This window comes from Pleuronectes platessa, chromosome 11 (genome assembly GCF_947347685.1).
Source record: "Pleuronectes platessa chromosome 11, fPlePla1.1, whole genome shotgun sequence".
Lineage (NCBI taxonomy): Eukaryota > Metazoa > Chordata > Actinopteri > Pleuronectiformes > Pleuronectidae > Pleuronectes > Pleuronectes platessa.
This window is the reverse complement of record NC_070636.1, coordinates 22958892-22973836: the sequence shown is the minus strand read 5'-3', so window position 1 is coordinate 22973836 and position 14945 is coordinate 22958892. Positions and strand designations below refer to the sequence as shown.

The following is a 14945-nucleotide window of genomic DNA, read 5'->3' as shown; positions in this document are numbered from 1 at the left end:
GGTCATAGCACAGAATACCTGGGAGGGGATGTGCACAGAGGCACACCTAGCTACAAATTCAAACACCTGGAGGGAATTTAAATGGAAAATAATTACCAGATTCTTCAGAACACCAGAAATATTAGCTAAGATGGGCCCGACAAATTCCAACTTGTGCTGGCGGAACTGTGGAACACGTTCTGCCATTCACACACACATATTCTGGCTCTGCCCTAAGTTAAACACATATTGGAGAGAAATCTTTGATGCCCTCAAAGAGATATTCCAACAGGACATCCCACAAGACCCCACAATAGCACTACTGGGAGCAATGCCTGAAGGCCTGAATGGGAGGGCCAAAGAATACCTGCTGAACATACTACTCACAGCAGCATTGAAATGTATAACCATCATATGGTTAAAACCAGGCCCACCCACATATAATATATGGATCCAAAAAGTATGGGACATCTACCAAATGGAGCAAATCACATATTCATTAAGGCTCCAAAAGTCTATCTTTACTAAACGATGGGGTCCTGTCTCTGCGTTTTTAATACAATGAGGCTTACTAATTAATATCGCTCTGGGCCTCCGGTTGTGCGGCTATTTGTCAACTTTGCCTACTTATGTACATCATAAACCATCCTCTCGGAAAAAGAATATATAGCACCTATCATACTAAATTCTGGAGTGGACAATAACTTTGATTTTATCCCTGGTTTTATTTTCATTTACTTGTTTACTTTTTTCTTTCCTTGATTAATTTAATATATTATGTTTGTAATCAATCATCTATTCTTATGCCCCCGAGTGAGCACTGTTTGATGTTTGTTGTTTTTTCTATGCATTGTACGCTATACTTGAATACCATGTATAACAGTATTGTATACAGTTGACAAATGGACAAAGAAAGTAACTGTCTGGATATGCATATTGTTTTGTTGAAAAACAAATAAAAAATAAGTAAAAAAAAAAAAAAAAGTGTCAAATGTTTTTGAAAACTATTTTTCTCATGAGTGTTAGATCTCAGTCAACCTGTCCATATGTTACCAAAACCATATTCATATTACAAATGAAGGCTTTAGTGTCAGCCAACACACTGTGTATCCAGAATGTAAACACATGTGCAGTATGTTAATGTGTTTGTGTAGATTGCTGTGGGTAAATAGCAGCATGTAAACATGTTATTTGAACCATTCAAAAATACTTTATTTATGTAGTACTTCATGAAAAAAAAAACACACGAAATTTACACTTAAGTTACGATTCTCCATTATAGTTTATTTAAAATTATAATTAATACTATTTGAGGAAAACAGGAGGGCTAAGGGAAAAATTATATTGGTTTGACCACTGTTTTACACTCAAGGTTGCCCAATATTCACAGAGTAGTAAGCACACACAGTATATTTGTCAAGATTGATAATACTGATAATTGATAATACTGCTTTAAAAAAAGGATTCCTCTGACCTTGAAGTCACAGTCATGTGTCAGCAACAACACAAATGTTAACCTCAGGAGATTAGCTCCATGGTTTAATTATCAAAAACCTTTTTTTAAACTGATATCATAGCAGCTGGAGAGGATGTGGCAGATCACTGATTTGAGAGAGGACAACACGTCCTGCAGTAGAAAACTGCTATTGGATTTAAAAGCAATTATTTTCAATTGTAGAGGTTATGCAGGATTTATTCAACAGGAATTTCCTCTTCAATTTAATTCAACAAGGTTACACTAATAGTTAAGAGTGGCTGTTTACATATTGATGGATATCTCGTTAGAGTCAGGACAGTTTGTCTCCATAGAGAAAGTGTGTGGCTCTCAAAAAAGCCGTTCGTTTGATTTCTCCGCAAAGTTGTTTACTTGGAGCTGGTGTACTTGGTCACGGCCTTGGTGCCCTCAGACACGGCGTGTTTAGCCAGCTCCCCGGGCAGCAGCAGGCGGACGGCGGTCTGAATCTCCCTGGAGGTGATGGTGGAGCGCTTGTTGTAATGAGCCAGACGAGAGGCCTCACCGGCGATGCGCTCGAAGATGTCGCTCACGAAGGAGTTCATGATGCCCATGGCCTTGGAGGAGATCCCAGTGTCGGGGTGGACCTGCTTCAGCACCTTGTACACGTAGATGGCGTAGCTCTCCTTCCTGGACTTTCTCCTCTTCTTTCCGCCCTTACTGGGGGCCTTCGCCACCGCTTTCTTGGAGCCCTTCTTGGGCGCTGGCTTCCCTACTTCAGGCATTGTCACGTTGTCATTGTTCAGGCATTGTGCCGTTCCCTCTCTGTCATTGGCTGAATGTGGAGTGCCAGTGTAACAGCACGGGGGCGTGTCTCCATGTTCATGAGTCCTTTATTCTGCTGCTGACAGAGGTGGAACTGTTGAGCTCAACTGCAACATTTGGGGGGTTAAGAAATGCAAGATGTCCCTGAAACTTTGTATTATTTATGTTAGCATCACATAAGTATCATTTAAAACAATCTGAACCAAAGCAACCTGATAAATACACAGCTCTAAATGATAAGGGAACACTTAATGGTCACAGTAAACCACCTAGTCAATTTGACTTCAGGTTCATCAAGCTGTCCATTTAGGAAGCCCAAGTGATTGTGAATGAATTTCACCGGTTTTGGTGCAAATGAAAGTGACAACAAGTGCAATAAAGAGGCAAAAGCAAGACAACAACACAAAGGGAACAGTTTTTTTATGTGCTGGCCATTGACCTTCGCTCTCTCCTCATCCTTCCTGACTGAATCTTCTCAAGTTTCATGCTCTGCTAGTGTCCTTGTCACTACCTGTAGCATTAGGCGGTCCCTGAAGTCCTATCAGGTAGCAGAGATAATCTAGCTCTTCCAGGATAGAACAGCCAAACGTGCAGGAGCAAGAAGGTTTGTTGTGTGCCATAGAAGAGCATCAACCCATCAGCAGAACCGGTATCGGCTCCTAGTTGCGTGGAACATATACAGGTGTAACTGGCCAATAGGGAACTGCCCTCCCAAAGAAAAGAAGGGAACAAGATGATTGTGATAAATTTGGCACATTTTTATTATAATCGTCCTGCCTGCTGCCTCTGAATAGAATAGTCCATTTAGCTGCAGCGTCAAGACCTGTTTAATAGAGTACAGGGAGAGTTCAGCCGGTTAAAAGTCGGCCACATCACTCAGATAGAGTTTCATAACACGTTGTCTTTCAAAGTGCAGGCACTGCAATCCCAGACAGCACACACACGCACACAGGCCCTGGGGCCCCACTCACTCGCTCAGAGCAACACAGTGATATGTGAGGAGCGTTACCATGAACAATCTGGTAAGTGACTTTGTTGACGAACAGTGGACCCAGGTATAATACAAAGTTTCTCTCTGGTAACATCTGGTTACACAACCAATCAAGTGCTGTGTTTTATTTTTAGTGTGTATTGCAATAGTGTGTCCATTAACCAGTGAGTGAGTCCATAGGTCAGTCAGTCAGGGTCCAGAAGGCTTCAGTGTAAGGCCGTTGCCAAACTCCCGCAGTACGAGGGAAAGTCAGTGTCTAACGCACGCTGTGGTGTGCACGTAAAGAACTCGTGTGTTCTTCATGGCAGCAAATGTAGTTGCTCGTTGTGAATTTAGATATGCACTAAGTGTCTGTGTGTCTGTGTGTATATATATATAAATGTATGGGTGCGGATGTGTGAGTGTATTCATGTTAATGTCTGTTTGTAAATCTATTTGAATCAAAATAGTAGTCAGATAATTTTAGTAACATGATGATTTTATTGAGCTTGACCAACATTTGTTTTTCTGGTTGTCTTACCACTCTCCACGTGCTTGAGTGAAAGATGGAATGAATAATGTAAATTCCTCAATTTGTGGTCAGATTATTGTTTATTTTAAAGTTATGTAGATACAGGGGGTTACTCGTTTTTCACCCGTGTGTTTCTACACAGACTTGAAGCGTAAAGCGGCTGCACCTCAACATCCATTCAAATCAACAAACTGGTCAGGTGCAGCACCTAATCACACAGCTCTGTCCCTGGTCCTGAAAAAAGATTTGAACAATTTTTAAATTAAACTTAGTGTTCTGATCAAGTTTGTGCAGCTCCATTGGTCATTTTCAAAACTCAGAACAGATAAGAAGCTGCAATAAAACGGGAGAAGCTGAGCTACTGGAAAACAAAGCTTCTGACAGGACATGCAAGAGAGTTCAACTGGTAGTGGACGTTGTTTCAGTTCACATATCTAGAGAGCAGCTCCGTCTGATGTTACTACAGTATATATATATATATATATATATAAATACACACACACACACACGTGTATATATAAATAACAGTATAAATATAAACAAACGGCTTTCAAGTGTAACTTAAATTTAGAAATTAAAGAGGAAACTACGATTTATAATTGCATTATTTGATGTTTTGATATGAAATAACTTCAAAATCTTGACATTGTAAGACATCTACTCGGAGAACGACTTATTGTTGTTGAGCAGAGGATGTGAGCTCTCATTGACGAAGTGTGTGGCTCTTAAAAGAGCCGTTGTGTTGTTGAGCTGTTGGAAAGTAAGTTTATCCGCCGAAGCCGTACAGAGTGCGGCCCTGTCTCTTCAGAGCATACACCACGTCCATGGCGGTGACGGTCTTCCTCTTGGCGTGCTCGGTGTAGGTGACAGCATCGCGGATCACGTTCTCAAGGAAAACCTTCAACACGCCGCGGGTCTCCTCGTAGATCAGACCGGAGATACGCTTCACTCCGCCACGGCGAGCCAGGCGGCGGATGGCGGGCTTGGTAATTCCCTGGATGTTATCACGGAGAACTTTACGGTGACGCTTTGCGCCTCCTTTACCGAGCCCTTTTCCTCCCTTTCCTCGTCCAGACATCTTTCTTCAGTAAGATGAGATCTAGTCAATACCCTGCTCCGCGGAACCACAGCTACTCATAGCCTGACTGAGGACCTGGTAGAAGACAGAGGCAGGCGTCTTCTTCCTCTGTGGATTCTCATGGCCGCTGATAATTAAGTCTATGGTGCGCTAGCGCCTCCACAGGTTTGGATGTAGGACGGTAGCTATTAAAGTCTGACACTTTATCAGTTTTGTGTGGCAGTAGGACTGTAGCACGTTTCCATCAAGTAGGAATAGTGCCTGTGAAAAAGGCTTGGTTAGAAATAAGAGTATCATTTGGACTGATTGTGGAAGTACTTAGTCAATGTATGGATATTGAGCCACCTTGAATGAAAAACAGTGCTCACACAAAGACTCAGCTCACGATTTCTCCCTTAGCCCTCCTGTTATCCTCACATTTAAATTGTTTATCCTTTGAGTCCTTTTGACCCCAGCAATTAAAACCCTCCATAACATTATTAGAATAAAAATTGTAACCTAAGTGACCAGGTATGTATCCAAGTATGGTTTGTTTATTTTTTGACTACTTAAATAGCTTTTTATCTTAAACACAATCCCCAACCAAACGTGTGAGTGCAGTGTCAAGCAGTGTAAGAACTTGATGCGTGTCTGGAACTGTTTGTGACAGTGTTATGGACATGAACATGTATTAGAAGTCCGGGCTGACACTGTGACTATGTTCACCTTTCATTTGGCATCATTGGATACTGACCAGTTTTAAAAGAACCTCATGTATGCTTGAAAGTGTTGTTGATTACAACCTGACATTCGGCTGGATTCTGTTTTACTATATTCATCTGGTTTCATTTGCAGATATGGACATTGTATGAAATGGTCATGGTTTTTGTGGGGGCATCCTTAACATTGTATTTTGATCCCCCGCCACCCGTAGCTGTCAGTCAACAACGGCGGGGAGCTTGTCAACGTGTTTGTTTATCCCGAATATGAGAAGAGCCGGTCTGGTCTAATTTCAACAAGTATTTATTAAGATGCCGCCTTGTGAGTCTTCAGTAAGCATGCGCCATCTCCAGACAAAACAACGCCTTGCCTATTTGCCCTCCTGAAGCTGAGGCAGCTGCATGTGGAAGCTAAGAGATGTATGCTTTAATATAAAAAGTTAAGTATGAGAACAAGTTAAAGTACATCGTAATGAATGTCGCAGATTCAAAGTTCCCAAAACGGGCCTTATCAGACCGCCGCACGTTTGAACAGCGATGCGACGCACACTCATTTTAACCAGCTTCCAGATTAAAACCAAGCAGCAAAGGTTACTAAAAGTCACTATGTGAGGGCTACACATTTCCCACATATTCTTCCCAAACTGCCCCTGTCTAACAAACTGCATTTTGTTTAAAGTTGACTTTCATTGCCAGCTTCACAGACACGCACACAGGGATAATATAGATTTCAGTCTTACAGAGGAGGTGGACTAGTGGCAGAATCTTGGACTTTGGGCAGAAAAGGTCTCTGGTTCGTCTCTGGCTCGACTCCACGGAGAAACAACAAAAGAAACAAATCTGTTCAAAAATCCAAGAGGATTATCCCTACCCTTGTCTAGTGCCCCTGAGCAAGGCACCTTACTCCCTCAACATCTGCTCCCCGGGCGCCGTATATGGTCGCTCACTGCTCTGTGTGTCCTGCACCAGATGGGTTAAAAGCAGAGGTTAAATTTCCCTACCTGCATGAGTGTGCCTGTGCATGTCTGTGCCTGTGTTTGGGACTAATAAATGCGTCTTAACAAACTCAACAAACCTTTGGGCAGAGGGACCATCTCTCAAATGTGTCTTTGCTTTCGTACCTTTGATTCATGAGTTAAAAACTATGAGATCAACAACAACACTGTTATTTTTGTTATGCTGGGGGGGGTGTTCTTTTTAAATCATTGTTAGCATTTAGAGTATTGTGTGTTATAGTGTTTTTATATAAAGTAATATGTAAATAAAGTCTGTTTGAATGGTTAAAATGACATGTTTACATGCTACAATTTACACAAACACTTTCACATACTGCACACGTGTTGAGATAAACACAGTATTTGTTGACACTAAGGCCTTATTGTGTAATATGAATGTGTTATTGGCCATACACATCTGAGAAGAATTGATCTATTGATCAATAGGTAACATATTGACAGGTTAACAGAGATTTCTCACCCATCGTTTTTCAGAAACGTTTGTCATGTTTAAATGATCCTTTTACAAAAATAATAATGATCATAATATACAGAAACATGTATCCCAGTGTTAATATGATGAGCAAAAGTTGGTATTTACCAAGTAGAGAAATTCTCAAATTCAATTACAGCTTAAGCATTTTCTGGAAAATAAATGATGTAACCTGTTGACTTTTGTTATTAAATGAGAGAAATGTGCCACCATATTAATTTAATCATTGCTTGAAGTGAACATGGATATGAACTGTATCGCTACTGACTCTCCAGCATTCTCAGCATGAAACGTTCACGGCTCTGATAGGAAGTCTGGCTCAACTTCACCAGGAGCCTCGGCCATCAGCGGTGTGTTTGCTGCCTGCACAATTACTTGATTTTATTAAAAAGAGATCATCAGCAGGTGCTTGTTTTCACTCGGTTTCTCCGAGCAAACATGTGGAGCAGCTAGGAAACGGGTTTTGGTGGAGCTGTGGTGCTTTTGAACTCATTTTAGGAGAGAAACTAGTGGGGAAAACCGCTGAGCAGTGCTGCTCACCGCGGTGAACGGGTCGTGTTTGTAGGCTCCACCGACCAAATGCAGAGAGCATCAGAGCTCTGCGTGACTTCAATATGAAGACAAATAAGTCCGCTACCCGCTTCCTCACTGTCAGCCCCCAGCTCCGCTCACCCACTGAGTTTTTACTCGTTTATCAGTGAAGAGAAAACACAAGTGTCTCGGCGTTCACACTAAACACGGGAGCCACGGCTCGACTGAGTCTCCACGGTTCTCATGTTGTGTTCAAGTGCCGCCTCCCGATCGGGACTCTCCATCAGTCCGGTAATTCACTCCGATACTCTGTCATTGATCTATACGCAAAGAGAAAGATGTCAGAAGCCGCTCCAGCTCCCGCTCCAGCCGCCGCCAAGGTCAAAGCGGCCAAGAAGAAGGTCGTGAAACCGAAGACCGCCGGCCTAAGTGTCAGTGATCTCATTGTGAAGGCCGTGTCCGCGTCCAAGGAGCGCAGTGGCGCGTCAGTGTCCGCCCTCAAGAAGGCTCTGGCGGCCGGAGGCTACGATGTGGAGAAGAACAATTCCCGCGTCAACACCACCATCAAGAAGCTGGTGATCAGCGGGACCCTGGTCCAGACCAAGGGAGCCGGGGCCACCGGCTCGTTCAAGATGAGCAAGAAGGTGGAGACCAAGGTCCAGAAGCCGGTGAAGAAGGCCGCTCCCAAAGCGAAGAAGCCCGCCGCCAAGAAACCCGCAGTGGCTAAAAAGCCCAAGTCGGCGGCCGCCAAGAAGCCAGCAGCCGCTAAAAAGTCCCCGAAGAAGGTGACCAAACCAGCAGCGGCCAAGACGCCCACCAAGAGCCCCAAGAAGGTGGCGAAGAGCCCCAAGAAAGTGGCGAAGAGCACTAAGAAGGTGGTGAAAAAGGCCCCTGCTGCCAAGAAAGCCCCCGCGAAGAAGGTCGCCAAACCCAAAGCGAAGAAGACAGCAGCCAAGAAGAAGTGAGCTGTCCTCACTGTGAAACATGTCCATCCTGGTAAAAGGCTCTTTTAAGAGCCACACACGTCTTTCCAAAAAGAGCTGTTTCCTCATCAATCATCACCACTGCCAATACATATGTAGAGACAGAGTTCTTAACTAAAGGGACTCAAGTTTGATAGAAATATATTTAAGGTTTTTCGTTCAATGTTAAGATTTAGAAGTTAGTTAACATCAAATAATATATAAACATAGCTTTAGACTCTGTGTGAAGGAGAGGCAGACTACTACTGACGCACATATGAAAACCTGATTCATGTGAAATACGTCTTTAATCCAACATGTGACCGGACACACGGCACCTAACTTTTAAAAGCTCATGTTACAGATTAAGCAAAGGTACCAGAGTGATTGTTTATGACTACATTACTATCATATAATAGTTTGTAAGATGTGTAACCAATAGATATGTTTACTTCTCACCCTAGATTTGCATAATGACAAATGTAAAGAGGGTGAATGTTGCATTCAATTTATTCTACCCACAGTAGTTTCTATTTCATTAAGAAGATAGTATGTGTTGTTTTTGCAGTCATACCGTCCATCATGAGAGATGTATGCCAAGGATCCATGTACCTTCGATGTACTGCAATTTGAAGTTTGTATCTTTTATGCATCCAATAGTGTATTCATATTTATATAGATATATGCATATATATGTATCTTGCTCATAGTGTATTCATCGTCCTTATATCACAAAATACCTCTAAATACTGCACTATTCCATATATATTTATCACTGTACATATCTTATGTATTAACAAATGTCACTTCACTTTAAATATGCACTCTGCACTATTACTGCCTTTTATTGCGCTTCTGGTTATATGCTAAACTGCATTTGGTTTTTAACAAGCACTTGTACTGTGCAATGACAAAAAAGTTGAATCCAATCTAAAAACGTCTTTTGTGTATAGTTTAAGTTGATGGGTGATATGAGGAGTTTTGCTCTTTGGAGGAGAGTGTGTGGCTCTTAAAAGAGCCTTTGTGTCGGTGGTTTCCAGAAGCTTTGCTTTACTTGGACTTGGGGACCTTCTCGGTCTTCTTGGGCAGAAGAACAGCCTGGATGTTGGGCAGCACGCCGCCTTGAGCGATGGTCACTCCGCCCAGGAGTTTGTTGAGCTCCTCGTCGTTGCGGACGGCCAGCTGCAGGTGGCGGGGGATGATACGGCTCTTCTTGTTGTCGCGGGCGGCGTTTCCAGCCAGCTCCAGGATCTCAGCGGTGAGGTACTCCAGCACAGCCGCCAGGTAGACGGGGGCGCCGGCACCAACACGATGTGCGTAGTTGCCTTTACGCAGCAGCCTGTGAACACGGCCGACGGGGAACTGGAGCCCAGCGCGGGAAGAGCGAGTCTTTGCCTTCGCTCTGGCCTTTCCGCCGGTTTTACCTCTGCCAGACATAATGGATGTAGATTGTTTCGTAAGACACGTCAAGAGAAACTGCAGTGAACAGCTCGAGCCCTCCTTTATATATCCGCGGATCGAGCGGGACGGTTCATGCCAGACCAAACAGAATAGAAGCCCCCAGCAGACCAGCGGAGGACGGCCGACATTTTTGTCCAATAAGCACAGAAGACTCAGGCGGTGGGTTGCTCCTTTGGGCGGCGCTGAGCTTCTGGGGGAGCCTCTCACCAATCAGGACCCGGGAATCTGAAGCAGCGTCACCATTTCGCGGCTGGCTCAGCAGTTTAAAACCTGAGCGGCTCTACTCCGCTTCACTCTTTCTCCCTAATCAGAGACAAGAAACAAAATGGCAAGAACCAAGCAGACCGCTCGTAAATCCACCGGAGGCAAAGCCCCCAGGAAGCAGCTGGCCACCAAGGCTGCGCGTAAGAGCGCCCCGGCCACCGGCGGCGTGAAGAAGCCTCACCGTTACAGGCCCGGTACCGTGGCTCTGAGAGAGATCCGTCGCTACCAGAAATCTACGGAGCTGCTGATCCGCAAGCTGCCCTTCCAGCGCCTGGTGAGAGAAATCGCTCAGGATTTCAAGACCGACCTGCGCTTCCAGAGCTCCGCTGTCATGGCTCTGCAGGAGGCAAGCGAGGCCTACCTGGTCGGCCTTTTTGAGGACACCAACCTGTGCGCCATCCACGCCAAGAGGGTTACCATCATGCCCAAGGACATCCAGCTGGCCCGCCGTATCCGCGGAGAGAGAGCTTAAACCAATGCTGCTCCACTGACCATAACAACGGCTCTTTTAAGAGCCACTTCACTGCACTCAAGACAAATCTCCTCCGCTGCCCTCCTCGTTAAAGACTGTTAATACATATAAAACACTAAATAATTGACTGCAGGGTTAAAGGTACATATCAATACCATTGAAGTATTAAATAAATTAACTACAGTTTATTACAAGAAATATTTTTACCGGTTTATACATGCAACATTGTTTGGTAGTTTTACCACACTAACTGACAACTTTCACAAGAAGGGTTACAGAAAAAGATTTGTTACATTAATAGCTCTGCAAAGAATACACATTGGAAATTATGCAAGCTAAGACCCGGCCTGCTATTAATCTAAAATAGATTAGTATTGCTACTTTCACTTCGTCTGTCAAATGGAACCATGGTCAGAGCTGCAATGAAATCAAATATTCATTTCAAATGAGATGACTTAGCTTCGTCTGAGAAACTGATCTACTCGGCGTAAACAGCTTAAGCTATTGAAAACGGGGCCTTTGGTAAACCATTCCAAAACAAGTCTCCCAGGGATTGCAGCCCAAATACACAAGTGAAATCTTTGCAGCCTTGAACATAATCGTAACGGTTGCATTACAGGAATTAATCAACTGGACATTTATACCCCACTAATATAGTCTTGTGATGGAAAAGGTTTAGTATAACTGAATGCTATGAACACAAATATCACTAGCATCAAGAGGGCCGAGGTTCCTATCAGAGCCAAGGATGTGTCATGCTGAGGATGCTGGAGAGTCATTCTAGAGTTGGGACTCAATTTTATATCCATGTTTAAATAATACATTTTACGCAATATTCACTTCAAGCAAGGATCAAATTAATATTGTGGCACAGTTCTCTCATTTATTACAAAAGTATCATTTATTTAGCAGAATATGCATTTTCTCTGCTGTCTGATTTAGTAAATACCAACTTTGGCTCTTTACATTAACACTAGGATACATGTTTATGTATATTATTTGGATCATTATTTGTGTAAAATAATCATTAAAACATGACAAATGTGTTTGGAAAACGATTTGTCTCACGAGTGAGATATCTTTCAACCTGTCCATATTTTACCCACTGATGAATAAGATAAGTGGTACGAGTTACATGTATTGTCCCACACACATGCAAACACACACGACATGCAAGGAGGGAAATTTGTTTTCTGCTCTGACCCATCTGGTGTACACAGGAGGACGCAGAGAGCAGTGAGCAGCCATGCACGGCACCCACTGATCAAGATCACATCTTCTCAGACTTGTATAGCCAATAACATATTCGTATTACAAATGAAGGCTTTAGTGTTGTGTACATTGCTGTGGGTAAATAGTAGCATGTAAACATGTATTTGAATCATTCAAAAATACTTTAATCATGTAGTACATCATAAAAAAAAAAAACCACTTGAAAATTACACTTAAGTTACAATTTGCTATTATAATTTGTTTAGAATTAGAATTATTTCAATTAGAGGATAACAGGAGGGCTAAGGGAGAAATGTATATTGGTTTGACCACAGTTTTTCACTCAATGTTGCTCAATATTCACATAGAAAGAGTAATACGCAAAAAAGGTATATTTGTCAAGCTTGATAATACTGTAAAAGACATTAAAGAATGTTTCCCTTTGACATTAAAGTCACAGTCATGTGTCGGTAACAACACGTAAATTACGTTCAGGAGATTAGCTCCATGGTTTAGTAATCAAAGACCTGTTTTAAAACTGACATCACAGCAGCTGGAGAGGATGTGGCGTTCCACCAATCAAAATTATATTCACCTAGCCATAGAAGATAGCCCGCCATATATATATGAATGATAAGAAAGCACTGAGAAATAGAAGTCATTGTTCTAACAATACATCTATCCCTCTGACCCTGAGGAGCAATGATTTCATAAGCTTATTTATAAATACAATTATCACCACCAGGGGGAAAAAAAAACACCTCATGAGTTACAATCACTGATTTGAGAGAGGACAACACGTCCTGCAGTAGAAAACTGCTACTGGATTTCAAAACAATTATTTTCAATTGTAGAAGTTATGCAGTGTGATTAGAATGTATTCAACATGATTATTATTTTCAATTTTATTTACCAAGGCTACATTATTAGTTAAAAGCAGCTGATTAAATATTGATGGACCTCTCGTTAAAGTCAGGACAGTTTGTCTCCATAGAGAAAGTGTGTGGCTCTTAAAAGAGCCGTTGGTTTGATGTCTCCGCACAGTTGTTTACTTGGAGCTGGTGTACTTGGTCACGGCCTTGGTGCCCTCAGACACGGCGTGTTTAGCCAGCTCCCCGGGCAGCAGCAGGCGGACGGCGGTCTGAATCTCCCTGGAGGTGATGGTGGAGCGCTTGTTGTAATGAGCCAGACGAGAGGCCTCACCGGCGATGCGCTCGAAGATGTCGCTCACGAAGGAGTTCATGATGCCCATGGCCTTGGAGGAGATCCCAGTGTCGGGGTGGACCTGCTTCAGCACCTTGTACACGTAGATGGCGTAGCTCTCCTTCCTGGACTTTCTCCTCTTCTTTCCGCCCTTACCGGGGGCCTTCGCCACCGCTTTCTTGGAGCCCTTCTTGGGCGCTGGCTTCGTTATGTCAGGCATTGTCACGAGATTTGTTCGTTCCAATGAATACAGACGTCGGTGGCCAGGCTGTATTTGAACACATCACATGTAAATCGTTATGTGCCGTTCCCTCTCTGTCATTGGCTGAATGTGGAGTGCCAGTGTAACAGCACGGGGGCGTGTCTCCATGTTCATGAGTCCTTTATTCTGCTGCTGACAGAGGTGGAACTGTTGAGCTCAACTGCAACATTTGGGGGGTTAAGAAATGCAAGATGTCCCTGAAACTTTGTATTATTTATGTTAGCATCACATAAGTATCATTTAAAACAATCTGAACCAAAGCAACCTGATAAATACACAGCTCTAAATGATAAGGGAACACTTAATGGTCACAGTAAACCACCTAGTCAATTTGACTTCAGGTTCATCAAGCTGTCCATTTAGGAAGCCCAAGTGATTGTGAATGAATTTCACCGGTTTTGGTGCAAATGAAAGTGACAACAAGTGCAATAAAGAGGCAAAAGCAAGACAACAACACAAAGGGAACAGTTTTATATGTGCTGGCCATTGACCTTCGCTCTCTCCTCATCCTTCCTGACTGAATCTTCTCAAGTTTCATGCTCTGCTAGTGTCCTTGTCACTACCTGTAGCATTAGGCGGTCCCTGAAGTCCTATCAGGTAGCAGAGATAATCTAGCTCTTCCAGGATAGAACAGCCAAACGTGCAGGAGCAAGAAGGTTTGTTGTGTGCCATAGAAGAGCATCAACCCATCAGCAGAACCGGTATCGGCTCCTAGTTGCGTGGAACATATACAGGTGTAACTGGCCAATAGGGAACTGCCCTCCCAAAGAAAAGAAGGGAACAAGATGATTGTGATAAATTTGGCACATTTTTATTATAATCGTCCTGCCTGCTGCCTCTGAATAGAATAGTCCATTTAGCTGCAGCGTCAAGACCTGTTTAATAGAGTACAGGGAGAGTTCAGCCAGTTAAAAGTCGGCCACATCACTCAGATAGAGTTTCATACCACGTTGTCTTTCAAAGTGCAGGCACTGCAATCCCAGACAGCACACACACGCACACAGGCCCTGGGGCCCCACTCACTCGCTCAGAGCAACACAGTGATATGTGAGGAGCGTTACCATGAACAATCTGGTAAGTGACTTTGTTGACGAACAGTGGACACAGGTATAATACAAAGTTTCTCTCTGGTAACATCTGGTTACACAACCAATCAAGTGCTGTGTTTTATTTTTAGTGTGTATTGCAATAGTGTGTCCATTAACCAGTGAGTGAGTCCATAGGTCAGTCAGTCAGGGTCCAGAAGGCTTCAGTGTAAGGCCGTTGCCAAACTCCCGCAGTACGAGGGAAAGTCAGTGTCTAACGCACGCTGTGGTGTGCACGTAAAGAACTCGTGTGTTCTTCATGGCAGCAAATGTAGTTGCTCGTTGTGAATTTAGATATGCACTAAGTGTCTGTGTGTCTGTGTGTATATATATATAAATGTATGGGTGCGGATGTGTGAGTGTATTCATGTTAATGTCTGTTTGTAAATCTATTTGAATCAAAATAGTAGTCAGATAATTTTAGTAACATGATGATTTTATTGAGCTTGACCAACATTTGTTTTTCTGGT

The 14945-nt window shown here is 43.1% G+C and overlaps 6 protein-coding genes across 6 annotated transcripts; 2 read left to right on the top strand and 4 right to left on the bottom strand.

Moving 5' to 3' along the window:
* Positions 1 to 1265: 1265 nt before the first annotated feature.
* On the bottom strand, positions 1266 to 2232 carry LOC128451335 (histone H2B-like). The gene has a single exon (XM_053435125.1). The coding sequence runs from the start codon at positions 2215 to 2217 to the stop codon at positions 1843 to 1845; it is 375 nt and encodes a 124-aa protein (XP_053291100.1). The 5' UTR covers positions 2218 to 2232; the 3' UTR covers positions 1266 to 1842.
* Positions 2233 to 3989: 1757 nt separating this feature from the next.
* Positions 3990 to 4925, bottom strand: LOC128451324 (histone H4). The gene has a single exon (XM_053435113.1). It carries the CDS (start codon positions 4835 to 4837, stop codon positions 4526 to 4528), a length of 312 nt encoding a protein of 103 aa, XP_053291088.1. The 5' UTR covers positions 4838 to 4925; the 3' UTR covers positions 3990 to 4525.
* Positions 4926 to 7871: 2946 nt separating this feature from the next.
* On the top strand, positions 7872 to 9675 carry LOC128451330 (histone H1-like). The gene has a single exon (XM_053435120.1). It carries the CDS (start codon positions 7893 to 7895, stop codon positions 8517 to 8519), a length of 627 nt encoding a protein of 208 aa, XP_053291095.1. The 5' UTR covers positions 7872 to 7892; the 3' UTR covers positions 8520 to 9675.
* On the bottom strand, positions 8817 to 10104 carry LOC128451307 (histone H2A-like). Its single transcript, XM_053435095.1, has one exon. It carries the CDS (start codon positions 9951 to 9953, stop codon positions 9567 to 9569), a length of 387 nt encoding a protein of 128 aa, XP_053291070.1. The 5' UTR covers positions 9954 to 10104; the 3' UTR covers positions 8817 to 9566.
* LOC128451304 (histone H3) lies at positions 9832 to 11246 on the top strand. Its single transcript, XM_053435092.1, has one exon. The coding sequence runs from the start codon at positions 10303 to 10305 to the stop codon at positions 10711 to 10713; it is 411 nt and encodes a 136-aa protein (XP_053291067.1). The 5' UTR covers positions 9832 to 10302; the 3' UTR covers positions 10714 to 11246.
* A 417-nt stretch (positions 11247 to 11663) lies between these two features.
* On the bottom strand, positions 11664 to 13359 carry LOC128451310 (histone H2B-like). Its single transcript, XM_053435098.1, has one exon. The coding sequence runs from the start codon at positions 13346 to 13348 to the stop codon at positions 12974 to 12976; it is 375 nt and encodes a 124-aa protein (XP_053291073.1). The 5' UTR covers positions 13349 to 13359; the 3' UTR covers positions 11664 to 12973.
* Between the last annotated feature and the right edge of the window lie 1586 nt (positions 13360 to 14945).

What these genes read in the sequence shown, in the direction of transcription:
- LOC128451335 (XM_053435125.1), bottom strand. Translation starts at nt 2,217, where the DNA reads ATGCCTGAAGTAGGGAAGCCAGCGCCCAAGAAGGGCTCCAAGAAAGCG.
- LOC128451330 (XM_053435120.1), top strand. Translation starts at nt 7,893, where the DNA reads ATGTCAGAAGCCGCTCCAGCTCCCGCTCCAGCCGCCGCCAAGGTCAAA.
- LOC128451304 (XM_053435092.1), top strand. Translation starts at nt 10,303, where the DNA reads ATGGCAAGAACCAAGCAGACCGCTCGTAAATCCACCGGAGGCAAAGCC.
- LOC128451310 (XM_053435098.1), bottom strand. Translation starts at nt 13,348, where the DNA reads ATGCCTGACATAACGAAGCCAGCGCCCAAGAAGGGCTCCAAGAAAGCG.
- LOC128451324 (XM_053435113.1), bottom strand. Translation starts at nt 4,837, where the DNA reads ATGTCTGGACGAGGAAAGGGAGGAAAAGGGCTCGGTAAAGGAGGCGCA.
- LOC128451307 (XM_053435095.1), bottom strand. Translation starts at nt 9,953, where the DNA reads ATGTCTGGCAGAGGTAAAACCGGCGGAAAGGCCAGAGCGAAGGCAAAG.